Source organism: Ipomoea triloba, chromosome 13, assembly GCF_003576645.1.
Source record: "Ipomoea triloba cultivar NCNSP0323 chromosome 13, ASM357664v1".
Lineage (NCBI taxonomy): Eukaryota > Viridiplantae > Streptophyta > Magnoliopsida > Solanales > Convolvulaceae > Ipomoea > Ipomoea triloba.
Window position 1 is genome coordinate 1,068,914 of NC_044928.1, and position 12,055 is coordinate 1,080,968.

The 12,055-nt window shown below is 34.6% G+C and overlaps 3 protein-coding genes across 3 annotated transcripts; 2 read left to right on the forward strand and 1 right to left on the reverse strand.

The window, feature by feature from the left end:
• The first annotated feature begins 2,564 nt into the window (after positions 1-2,564).
• On the forward strand, positions 2,565-2,915 carry LOC116002293. The gene has a single exon (XM_031242396.1). The coding sequence runs from the start codon at positions 2,565-2,567 to the stop codon at positions 2,913-2,915; it is 351 nt and encodes a 116-aa protein (XP_031098256.1).
• A 2,504-nt stretch (positions 2,916-5,419) lies between these two features.
• Positions 5,420-6,001, reverse strand: LOC116002294. Its single transcript, XM_031242397.1, has one exon. It carries the CDS (start codon positions 5,999-6,001, stop codon positions 5,420-5,422), a length of 582 nt encoding a protein of 193 aa, XP_031098257.1.
• A 712-nt stretch (positions 6,002-6,713) lies between these two features.
• On the forward strand, positions 6,714-11,482 carry LOC116001919. Its single transcript, XM_031241879.1, has 8 exons — positions 6,714-7,026; positions 7,144-7,310; positions 7,543-8,530; positions 9,007-9,098; positions 9,806-9,880; positions 10,000-10,061; positions 10,169-10,238; positions 10,355-11,482. Exons 1-8 carry the CDS (start codon positions 6,729-6,731, stop codon positions 11,126-11,128), a joined length of 2,526 nt encoding a protein of 841 aa, XP_031097739.1. The 5' UTR covers positions 6,714-6,728; the 3' UTR covers positions 11,129-11,482.
• The last annotated feature ends 573 nt before the right edge of the window (positions 11,483-12,055 follow it).

Sequence of the window (12,055 nt, forward strand, 5' to 3'; positions counted from 1 at the left end):
TCCCGTATAAAGGGAAGGGTTACATTCTCTTTAAATTCTTAAGTAACGCGTCAATAAGATTAAGATTTGAACTACTTATGATCATTCACCAAAACTCGACCGTACCACCCCAAGAAAAGATAATTATTGTTGCTATATATTGAATTAGTAATTAATTCACATATGCGATATATGAAATATATGTTATATGGTGAATGTCTCAACCATTCTCCAAAACATGGACCCGAGCACTTAGCCAAAAGGTTCACAACATATGGCACATGGTATATATCTCTACTATCTTCTAGCTAGTGTTTGGTTCGGGCAGGGGCTAGCTTTTATTTTCCTTCTTCAAAATACTCGCATCCTTTTAACTGCACTCCCTTTATAACACATTTTTAATTGGGTCGAACAATCACCTAGAACAAGTTCTTTAGGCGATTACATTCGACTTTTCAAACTTTTAATCTCAAATATCATATTAATTACTCCCTCCGTCCCATTTTGGTTGTCTGGTTCGTTTAACGAGGCTTGACTGAAGTTATTTTTAATCCAATTTTTCATAATACTAAGTTTAGTATTAATATATACAATTTATATATTTAGAAACTACATCAAAAGTACTATTAAATACAAAAATTTAAATTTAAAAATAATAAAAAATTACTAAAGAAAATAAGCAATGAAGAAAGTGTTGGTTTGACCAATGAATAGTAAATAGGACAGGTAAAATGGGACAGAGGGAGTATTAACTTAGTTCAATAGCAAAATTAACTAACATTTTTTAATAATAAATGAATAAGTATTGCCAAAAGGGGGAAAAATCAAATAACATTACACATGGATGTTTCTAAAATTAGTATAGAATCTGAAGTTTTCAACCGAATAATCCATTCATAATTAAATCAAACAAACAAGACCAAGAGAATAACTTGGGATCAAATTCTAAGAAGATGTTTTGTTAGTGAGACCCCACACAATAAACAAGGAAAAGGATCCTAGAACATTTGAAGCAAACTATGTGAAGTATAGAATAATCTTTCCTATGTATATAGCTATCACTCATTATTAATTACTCTCTAACTTAAATTTCAAACTCCACCATTTTTACTTTATTAGCTTGTTTCCATTCATAAAGTATCCAATTTAACTTCAAAATCTTCAAATTTGAGGAATATACTTTAATTTTATTATTAGTTGATTAATTAATTAATTAGTGATTTATTGCTTGTTTTCATTATTTATTTATATTTTTAAGTTGTATATTTTCTATTTTAAAGGATTAGATAGTTTTAAAATTGACAAAATTTAATATTGATTTGCTTAGTCATCCCTCAATTTTTAAAATATTTAGTTAATTGGATCAATAATATGAATATCATTTAATCATCAAAAAAGTTATTGTCAACAAAATAATATAATTGACTATATTTATTTGATAAAAGAACGAGCAGTAAAAATTAAATAAATATATATTTTTTATTATTGCATATACTTGTGTTATGTGAAAATTCTAAAGCAACAATCAATAATATAAGTGCTGATCATGCTCTTATAATTATGTACTACAAACATTAAACATTATTACATAGAGTATTAGTAAAAATCATTGGGAATAATACTTGTAAAATCATTAATCATGTATGCTATATATACAATGCTATAGGCATGCAAGTGATTGTTAGGAATGTAATTGACATTGTAATTTGGTAAAAAATTGTGTGAGATTGTCTCACGGATCTTTATTGGTGAGACTGTCTCACGGATCTTTATTTGTGAGATGGGTCGAGTCAAAATTAAATGTAATACTTATACTAGTAAATGTAATACTAAACCATGAATAAAATTTTCCTCAAAAAAAAAACCATGAATAAAATGTTAATTACTGGGAAAATATAGGGTGTATTTGGGTTGCATAAGTGAATTGGAATTGAAATAGAAATCAAATACTTGGTAATGATAATGCATGTGAACTGGTCTCTCGTGATCAGTGTGGACTAATTTGATCTATCTATCTAGAATGATCAATTTTTCCAAGTAATAGGAGAAATATAATACTTCTAATGAAAAAGGAAATATTTTTACATCAAAATGTAAAAAGTATTATATTTATCCTCAAAAATTATTACATTTTCTCTTATAACTGTTATAAATAACAAACTCTTTATTTCTAATTAGTATTACATTTACTAGTATAAATATTACATTTGCATTATTGAAACAATCCGGTCCAACTCGTCTCACAAATACTCACATAGTTGAGGTGTAACCCTTGTAATTTTTCATAACTTGACTGTACTTTCCATATAATTTTTCATACTCTCCAAGTTTGTACTAGGTAGGTAAGTCTAGGATTCCTAGGAATCTTCAAATTAAATGGGAGGCAACGCCGCCACATTATATGGCGGTCGAGAATACGACCACATTGGATTCATCAAAATCGCCGCCCACGCTAATGTCTTCACTTCTTTGTGTACATATACGTCATTAAGATGCCCAATTCCATGCACTTTTTTTATATATATACCCCATTATGCCCATTCCTGTTGTCTCATCTCCGATCTTCAATTCATACTATAAATTAAATGGCCGCCGGAGCCGCCAGCAGCGACGGACTACTTCGGGCCGTGTTCGACGGGTGCATCTCCCACGACGCCGGGATCAAACGCCGCCCCTACCACCGTAACTGCAGCTGCGCGCTACATAAATTGCGCGGCCATTGCTCGCATCTCGCCGGGAATAAGAACGCCGTTTCGTACCCTATCCGACGGTCTTGGAGCGAGGGCTGCCTCGCTTTAGCTACCGGCGCCGGCGCCGGAGCTTCGCCGTGTTCTTCGCCGGTAGCCACCGCGGAGAATATGGCGGCGGGGATGAGAAGCAATAATAGTTGTCCCGTTTTCTCCATCGGCGATGAGGATGTCAGTTCCAGTGATTAAGGTTTGGCTCCTCAAATTTTTTTGTGGAGAAGATCAGACTACATATGTTTCATGTTTGTCTTGTTAATAACATGTACCGTTTGTGTAGTGTTTGTAACATATTTTTAACAAACTGGTACGCCTACTCGAACGTTTCAGGTTCGAGTTCCATCTCAATTAGAGTTGACATACATTATGTTGAAATGATATCGTTAATAGGTTAGATAATGTATTAAAAAAAAAAGACAAATTGATACATCAGGTGATATTTTATTGTTCTTGTATACATAAATTTATTCGTCTGAGCATGAACTTGTTCTCCATAGTTTTGCTTAATAATTTTGTATGTTATTACTGATTCAAATCAAGAATTGAAAGTCTTAACTTAAAACTTCGTAATTATTAAATTAACTACTTAATCAATTTTGCTAGAATTGTCTTTAATTTTTGCATCTTCTTATAGTATTATGTGCATGACATTATATTAAAACTTGTATACTCTTTCACTAATTTATGTAAGTTTTAGTAAGTTATATATTCAAAAATTATGCTTATGAATTATATAAACTTTATAGAATCACTCCAATTTCTTATTCTTCATTTTTTTCCCCATTATTATGCATCTTCTTTCCTATATTGGATCATATATCATATTATTAAAAAAAAAGTTAAAAAGTATATTTTGTGACACAGCAGTGAAAATTGATGATAAAAAAAATTGAGGTTTTTACAACAATGAATGAGATGAAAACAACTATTGGCCTCTGTCAAAGTGGATTTATGGTATGAGATATTTGATTTGGGCAAAAACTTGTGTGAGACCGTCTCACNCCGTCTCACGAATAAGGATTCGTGAGACAGTCTCACACAAGTGTGACCCTTTGATTTGTTATATTATACACTTAAATGGATAACGCATAAATAAAAAATTAATTCATAAAATGTATTCACTGAGTTCTAAAATGGTTATTTGAAATGCTTTTAAGCCGCACATTTGTCCAATATTAAAAAATGGAATAATGGTCCACCGAACTACACACGAAACTGCAATTATTAGGCCATCGAACTCAAAAACAATGCAATTGGATCCCTGAACTACACAAATTCATGCAAATTAACCCAAAGTGACTTGTTGACTTGATCGTCCGGTTACCAACTTTAAAAATAATATTTTAAATTAATTAATTAATTAAAATTAAAATTAAGATTAAAAAAAACAGGAACAAGTCAATTGGGTCTTTTTTTTAAAAAAAAATTAATTTTAAATTTAATTTTAATTAATTAATTAATTTAAAATTATTTTAAAATATTATTTTTAAAGTTGGTAACCGAAAGATAAAGTCAACAAGTCACTTTGGGTTAATTTGCATGGATTTGTATAGTTTAGGGACCCAATTGCATTGTTTTTGAGTTCAATGGCCTAATTGTAGTTTCGTGTATAGTTCGGTGGCCTATTTGACCCTTATTCCTTACAAAATTATGTAGTTTGGAAAGCTTGAACTCACGTACATTCGGGTGTGTGGATGTTTGTCCTACTGGTTGACCAAAGATCAGAAGTACAATATAGCCAATCTCTTTCATGTGATGATCAAAATTAAAAATGCAATGAACTCCATTCCACAATAAGAGAGTCGACAATGGCTTTAACTGCAGTCGCGTTCCAACCTTTCCACCATTTCCCATTCCACTACATGAACACAGACAGTACTGTATGAGTATGAAATCAACACATTTAACCAGTAAGAGAAATCCAAATTTGTATGCATGGGTAGAGAAGGATTAAGAAAATTTCATAATGGCTCAACATGTATACAATCACGTAACAAATGGATTTCATGTTGGTCAGCTGCAATGCAAATCCGACAGTAAGTTGGAATGTCTACTCATTTGCTTCTTAAATCTATTTTAGTTGGTAAAACTAACCTCCCACACCTCTAAATAAGAATTCAGTTAACAATAATTTTTTATTTGAATGATGTAGCAAGCTATGGTTCACTGTCGATGTAAATTATTTATACATCACATGTACATAAAATGTGTAAATTTTAAAAGAAATTAATTGTATTGATTAACCAATTCACGTTTAATTTTACTTCTAATGAAAGGGTGTAGTTTGTATCCCACTCAAAATCTAAGTAGTCATTTGGAGACTTTGACCTATCAATGATGGTAAATACTAAATACCTCTTATATACATAACTAGTATTATACTTGTGCGTTGCACGGATAGAGTAATACTCTTATGTAATAACATTTATTTTAATTTGTTGTAATGCAATAAATGATAACAAAAAATTATTAAAGTTATTTAAAAGGAGAAATTTATAAATTATTAAAAACTTCATGGTACACCACATTCGTAGTATAATTACTACTTTCACCACCTTCATTGGGTATTAAAATTTGTAACCCTTTAAGGTTGCTAATCCTTGAAGCAGCAACATATAATTGACCATGAACAACGACATGTTTTCTTAACAGTAAGCCGACATGCGTTAAAGTCTGTCCTTGACTTTTGTTGATAGTCATTGCATATGACACAGCATAAGAGGAAATTGCCTTCTTTGAAATTTAAATGGCAATCTTGTATCAGTTGGGGTCATTGACATTATCCTTGGTATCAAGACGACATGGCCGGCATTGTGCCCCGTGACAATCTTTGCTTCTACAACATGATCAGATAACCTAGTAATGATAAGTCTTGTGCCATTACAAAAACCCATTGAGTGATCTATATTTCTCAACAGCATTACAGGAGATCCAATCTTTAAAGTTAAATAATGGTTTGGTATGCTAGAAGCTTTCAACCCATTTAGAAATTCTGGAGTGTGCATATCATATAGTATACCATTTGTTGAATCCGACTTACAAACAGTGTCGCAACTTAGGTAGGTCTTGCTCTGAGCAACATACAAATCACTCATATATTCATTTACCGCATTGACCACATCAAGTGTTGACACTAGAATAGCACGATTTTCCATGTATTGTAGCTGGCAACCACCGTCCTTGAACATTGAAAATATACTATCAACTATTGTGGCAATGTGGTCACCAGAAGATGGCAACAACATTTCATCAGAAATTTTCAACTTTTGCATAACCATCATTAGGTCCTCCTAATGTTCCATTTCCTATAGCAGCTAGCCATAATGCAAATTGTTCAATCTGTTGAATGCTAGCAACGTAGATTCTTTGTTAATTGAAGAACCTTACATGATTCTCACAAATAGGAAGAGTTGATTGCAGCAGAAATAATATCTTGCCTTGAACCTTTAGGCACGACTAGTAATATTTGTCGGAAATCACCGCCTAATACCACAGTTTCCCCCCTGAATGTCTTGTAGACACTAAGAGGGTCACAGAAGCACATTAGATCACGTATAGTTCTATCCAGTGACTTAAACTAGTGTTTGTGCATCATTTGTGTTTCATCTCATATGATTAGTTTGACTTTGATAAGTAATTCCGCTAGATGACTTCCTTGGATAATGTTGCATGTGGAGTCCTCGTTAATCGCAATCGGTATGGCGAACCATGGGAGAACTTCAAATACTCAGAATTTACCTTTTCATTAGCATTGAGACGATTTCATGAGGAAGAAAAAAATAGTTGTTTGACAAATTGGCAATGAAGTTGAGCAACTTTGATAGTTTGATCTATATGGAAATTACTAAACTGCCCTTAGCATCATAGCATGTCACGCAGCATATTCCTTTCCTCCGCTGTTGAGTTTCTCCAATCCCGTGCTTGATACGCTCACAGCCGATATGCATACGCCTTCATCACAGTGCATCGTGCACTTGTACCTTCTGTCTTTAACATTGGACGTCAATGCGTACAACCCTTAAGACCTACACTTGTTCCTCGTCACAGCCTCGCAGGCTATCCTTTTCTCTCTCTCCATCGCCGACTTGCTCCGACGTGCAATTTAACCCTTCCGCCTCTCTCTCTCCGCCTTGCGTGATCGCTGCTTTCAGTATCGATCGGAAAATGGGAGGGGGAAATAACAAAAAGGGATCCAATAAATCCAAAACCCGTAGGCCCCGAAACGCGTATTCGGGTCGGGCTCTTTTCGTCGAAGGTGGGATCTTGTCTGAATGGCAGCGCTTCGATTCTACTCCTTCTAGAGGTTCGTTCAATCTTAAAATGCTAAAATTTTTAGTTTTTGAGTTTGATTTCTGCTTACTTCGTGCGCAGTGAAATTGGTTTTGCTTACTTTTTTTTTTTTTTTTGATTGGACTTTTAGAGAAGAATTCGCGTGGTGGAAATGGAAATGGAAGTAGAAATCCAGCAATTGGTAGCAAGAACGCAGCTCCGAAGAGTAGTTCCGGTTCGGGTTCACTGTCCAGAAGTGAATCTAAGAAGACTAGAGGGAATACGATTGCTTATATGTATCCTTCGGAAGATGTTCAGGTATATGTTTGTTCATAAACATAGTAAAGATTCAATTTTTAAGATAGAATTAGTGTTTTTATGGTTCAGATGGTAGTGATTAAGCTGTCATGGAGGGGCAGGAATGTTGGTAGTAGTTTTTAATGTGTTTGATTAGGTGTTTAAACTTTGCCCTTTTTTTTTTTAATGGATATCTTTTGGATAAGAAAAACAGGTGCAGTTCTGTAATGAATTTGATTTGGATACTTAACAGGAAGGTTTGGCTAGTGAGAGTAGTGGAGAAGGTAAGGATGTTAAGTCAGTGGGGATGCATCCTATTGTTTTGCTTGATTCCAAGGAGTCGAAAATTGTTGCGTATATAGATGAAGGATCAAATAAGGAACCTCAAAATATGGAGCATGTTTATGATTATAGTACGACTTGCACACTAGGTGAAAGGCCAGATGTTGAACATCAAGAAATGGAATGTGTTTATGACTACAGTACAGGTTTTTCAGTGGATGAAAACACACACAGAGGATTAGGGTTCTATAACGAAGCAGAAGCAATGCATGGTATTGGATCATCTTCTAAAGCTGATGAGAAGGAAGATTCTGATTTTAAATCATCTTCCTCTGATGAGGATATGGATGCTGATGTTGATGTTGATGTTGATGGTGATGCAGCTGATAAATTATCTCCAGAGGAAAACCAAGGATTTTTGTCCATTGGGGGCTTGAGATTATATACACATGATATATCAGAAGAAGAAGATGAGGAGGATGATGAAGATGACCTGCTTGAGGAAGAAACTTCAGGTTCTTCAGAATCTGGGGAGTCCACTGGTTCATCCGATAGTGATGATTCCTCTGATAGCGGTTCAGAAATCGATGATGAAGTTGCTGCAGATTATCTTGAAAGTACTGGTGGGATTGACCATGTTGTAAATGTTGATAAACTTGTTGGAAAGATTCAAGATGGTACAGATGATGATAGATTGGATGAAACATTAGAGAAGCTGAGTGGGATTGCTCTTCAGGAAGCATCAAGGGAGTATGGCATGAAGAAACATCAATCTAGGAGAAAAAGTCAGGGAGAAAGCAAAGATACTCCTGCCAAGTATGTTTGGTCATCTGCTTTAGATGATCTTATGCTTGTAAAAGATCCAAGAACTGTTTCAGGTAGAAAGAAGCATGCTGCTAAATTTCCGCAGTCATGGCCTCTTGAGTCTCAAAAAAGTAAAAATTTCAGGAGGAATCCAGGTATATGGAATTTCACTCATTCAAGATGTTGTGTGTTTTCCAAATCTTTTACCAAGTTACAAGTTTTGCTTTGCTTTAATAATTTATTTATATATGATGTTACTTGTATACTAAATTATGTGCAGCAACGGTGATGGATAATAAAGCATGAAGTGTTGAACCTATTATTTCATATTTGCGTGTAGATCAGTAGATGCCCAGACATGATTTTCAGTGGAATTTTTTATTTGGGAATAGTATGATATAAATATATGATATGATAAATAATAATGATAATAATAATAATAATAATTGCAAGTTCGGTTGTATGTGTATCATCTTTTTGTTTATTGATGATTTGAGTTTTCCATGTGTCATAATGTTTTCTTTTGTTAATTTGACTTTTCTATTATGCATATTGCCATCATTCATGTCTTTGGATATCTTAACCACATGCCTTCAACTCCACTGTATATACTCCTAGCTTATGATCTCAGGTGAGAAAAAGAAACACCGTAAAGAAATGATTGCATCAAAGCGTCGAGAAAGAATGATTCGCCGTGGTGTTGATCTCCAGAAAATTAATGCGGTAAGAGGCTGTTGGATTTTCTGTGAAAAAAAAAAAAAACTCTTTGGCCCTCATGCTGTGCTTTTTTACCTTTAAATTCATTGCCAATCCAAAGCCTCGATCAATGCTGAGGCACCTGTCATTTGCTTTATGCCACCATTGGAGCATATAATACACTAATACCCCTGGCTATGATTGCTCTGTTAATATTTCTGGTTAATCCTCAAATGGAATATAATTGAAAGGAGTAAGAGCAGTGCTATCTGAAAAAAAATGGAAAATAGAGCCCCCCAACAAAAATAAAAAATAAAACATAAAATTCTTTGAGCGCTAAAGTTGGAAATCTATCTCTGCATTGTGGAGAGGTGGGGGTATGCAGAAGAAACAAGGAATTGCTAGTTATATGACCAATAATTAAGCATGGCAATTTCTTACTAAAGTTAGGGTTCCTTATATTTTTCCATCTCTAATTTTCTCTGCTTCTAAACGGGGAAAAGAAACAACTACTTGCCTGTTTATGGTGAATAACTGCCAAATATAGCATCACTGTGCTTATTTGTATCGTTCTTTTTGTCGAGCTTCTCTTTTTCCTTTTAAATAAGTATTTGTCGGGCTCTATTCTGCGTTGGGGAATATGGTTGTAAAGAAATTGAGAATGCTGAAAGGGCAAAGCAACAAGTTAACACTTGAATCTTGAAGACTAATGTTAACCCAATTCTCTAATGTAGAAATTGGAAAAAATGGTTCTGGATGGAGCTGATATGTTGTCATTTGAACCTATGCACACAAAAGATTGTTCTCAGGTATGATGCTTTGTACCTCATTTTTTGGGCAAACAATAAGATACCTTTCCAAATGCTGTTCTAATTAATGTAAAGGGTTCTGGAATGTACTAATGGTATTAAATCCTAAATCTATACAGGTGCGAAGACTTGCATCAGTCTACCGCTTGTGGAGTGGTTGCCAAGGTTCTGGCAAGAAGAGGTATATAGCTTGACAGATTTTCCAAATTATTTCTTTCCTACTGCAAGTTTTGTTCTTGGAACACGATAGTATTTGCATTTCAATTGTCTCATGTTTTTACTTTGTAGGTTTGTAACCGTGGCAAGAACGCATCACACATGTATGCCATCAGCGAATGATAGAGTTCGCGTAGAAAAGGTATTAAATATATGTGATTCTGATTGTTTATGTTTTTTGAATTACTTAGACCAACATCCCACCAGATGAAATCTTCTCGACATTGACCTAATTACACTTGGCTTTTGAACTTTCAGTTAATAGGAGCTAATGACGAGGATGATGATTTCACAGTCAATGGTGTACCCGCAAACAAACCTTCAAGAGGCAGTTATACTACTTCAACGCCCAGAGACTCAAAATCTTCTCAGATAAAATCACTTAAAAGCTTATCGAATTCTGGGGGCAATAAAGACTCAAGTAGAAAGAAGATGAATTGTAAAACAGGTGCCTACTCTTCTCAACCCGTATCGTTTATATCAAGTGGTATAATGAGTTCAGAGAAAGTTGAGCTGAAAATCACTGAATCAACCGAGTCAAGTGACGGCTGCCATGAAAAGAAATGTGTATCAAACTATGGTGCATTCGAGTTGCACACAACCGGTTTTGGCTCCAAGATGATGGTTAAGATGGGCTTCACTGGCGGAGGTTTAGGAAAGGATGGACAGGGTATTGCGGAGCCCATCCAAGTTTCTCAACGCCCTAAAACACTTGGTTTGGGAGCTGACATCCCTGAAACAAGCACTGCTAACGAAACAAAGACTCCCACTCCTAAATTGGTTGGATTTGGCGAGGATTTCCCTACAAGAAGCAGGAAATCAGGACAAAAAGGATCTCAGGGCCAAAAAGCCCAGTACGGTTCTCCAGGATTTGGAGCGTTTGAGAATCACACAAAAGGTTTTGGATCCAAGATGATGGCGAAGATGGGTTTCGTTGAAGGCACAGGACTTGGTAAAGATTCGCAAGGCATCACCGCTCCTATACTTGCAACACGTCGTCCTAAATCACAAGGACTGGGTGCCAAAAGATGATTTATGGTGTCATTTCATTCTTTTAGTTCTAGGGAAAAGCTTTTTCCCACTATGATTGTTTATGGTTACTTTAGCTATTAGTTATCACTGTTATAACTAGTTCTTAACAATTTCTGCATTCACTATCTCCTTTAAAAGATTTCAATCTGGATGTTAGTTTGCAGAGTTCATAAATTATGCTGGACAAGCATAATGTTGGGAGATGTTTATTAGCAGCGGAATGATCTTCCTCTGTGATTGGAAGTGGTTGGGTTAATGAACCCCCAAAACCCATGACTTTACACTTTCTTTGTGGCAAGAATTGATCTCCTGTACTATTGTTGGAAGTAAGTTTTAAGTGAGATTTCTTATCCACTAGATTTACTATATCAATGTTATGGGGGTTAAAAATTTTGATCAAATAGTTACTTCTGGTAATCACAATATTTGAAGTTCAACTCATTGTGGGAGCTTCTTAGTTTGAACTAGGAAGTCACAAAGCAAGTTTTACTCAATGCGTGCTCTCTAGTAGCATCAACATGTTTTTCATAAATCAAATTAAAGAATAAGATAACAAAGCATCAACTTTGCTTACATTTCAATAGGTTTTTAAACTTTACACCAAAAGTTAATTAGACACCTAATTTTTTCTAAAAAAAAGTATAATTAAGCCCTCAAACATATCTTTTTGGTCAAATAAGTCAAATTTACCACGGATAAAATTACACTGTTGATCGACATTATCTAAGAAATATTATACCCGAAACATCAATCATCGACCAATTGGTCGCCTTCTCTGCAACCATTCCTAGAAAAGACAACTAAAAATTGTTGTGAATGAAAATTTGTCGAATTTTTTGTCAAAATGAGAATTGTCAAAATGAGAATGACGGCCTATAACAGGTTCGTTACCGCTTGATGGGATGTTTTTTTTTTTTTTTTTTTTTG

Excerpts from the sequence above, each read along its gene's own strand:
- LOC116001919 (XM_031241879.1), top strand. The coding sequence starts at position 6,729 with ATGCGTACAACCCTTAAGACCTACACTTGTTCCTCGTCACAGCCTCGC. Across the intron at positions 9,099-9,805 it reads ATCTCCAGAAAATTAATGCG|AAATTGGAAAAAATGGTTCT; the intron begins GTAAGAGGCTGT and ends TCTCTAATGTAG. Across the intron at positions 10,062-10,168 it reads CAAGGTTCTGGCAAGAAGAG|GTTTGTAACCGTGGCAAGAA; the intron begins GTATATAGCTTG and ends TTTACTTTGTAG.
- LOC116002293 (XM_031242396.1), top strand. The coding sequence starts at position 2,565 with ATGGCCGCCGGAGCCGCCAGCAGCGACGGACTACTTCGGGCCGTGTTC.
- LOC116002294 (XM_031242397.1), bottom strand. The coding sequence starts at position 6,001 with ATGGTTATGCAAAAGTTGAAAATTTCTGATGAAATGTTGTTGCCATCT.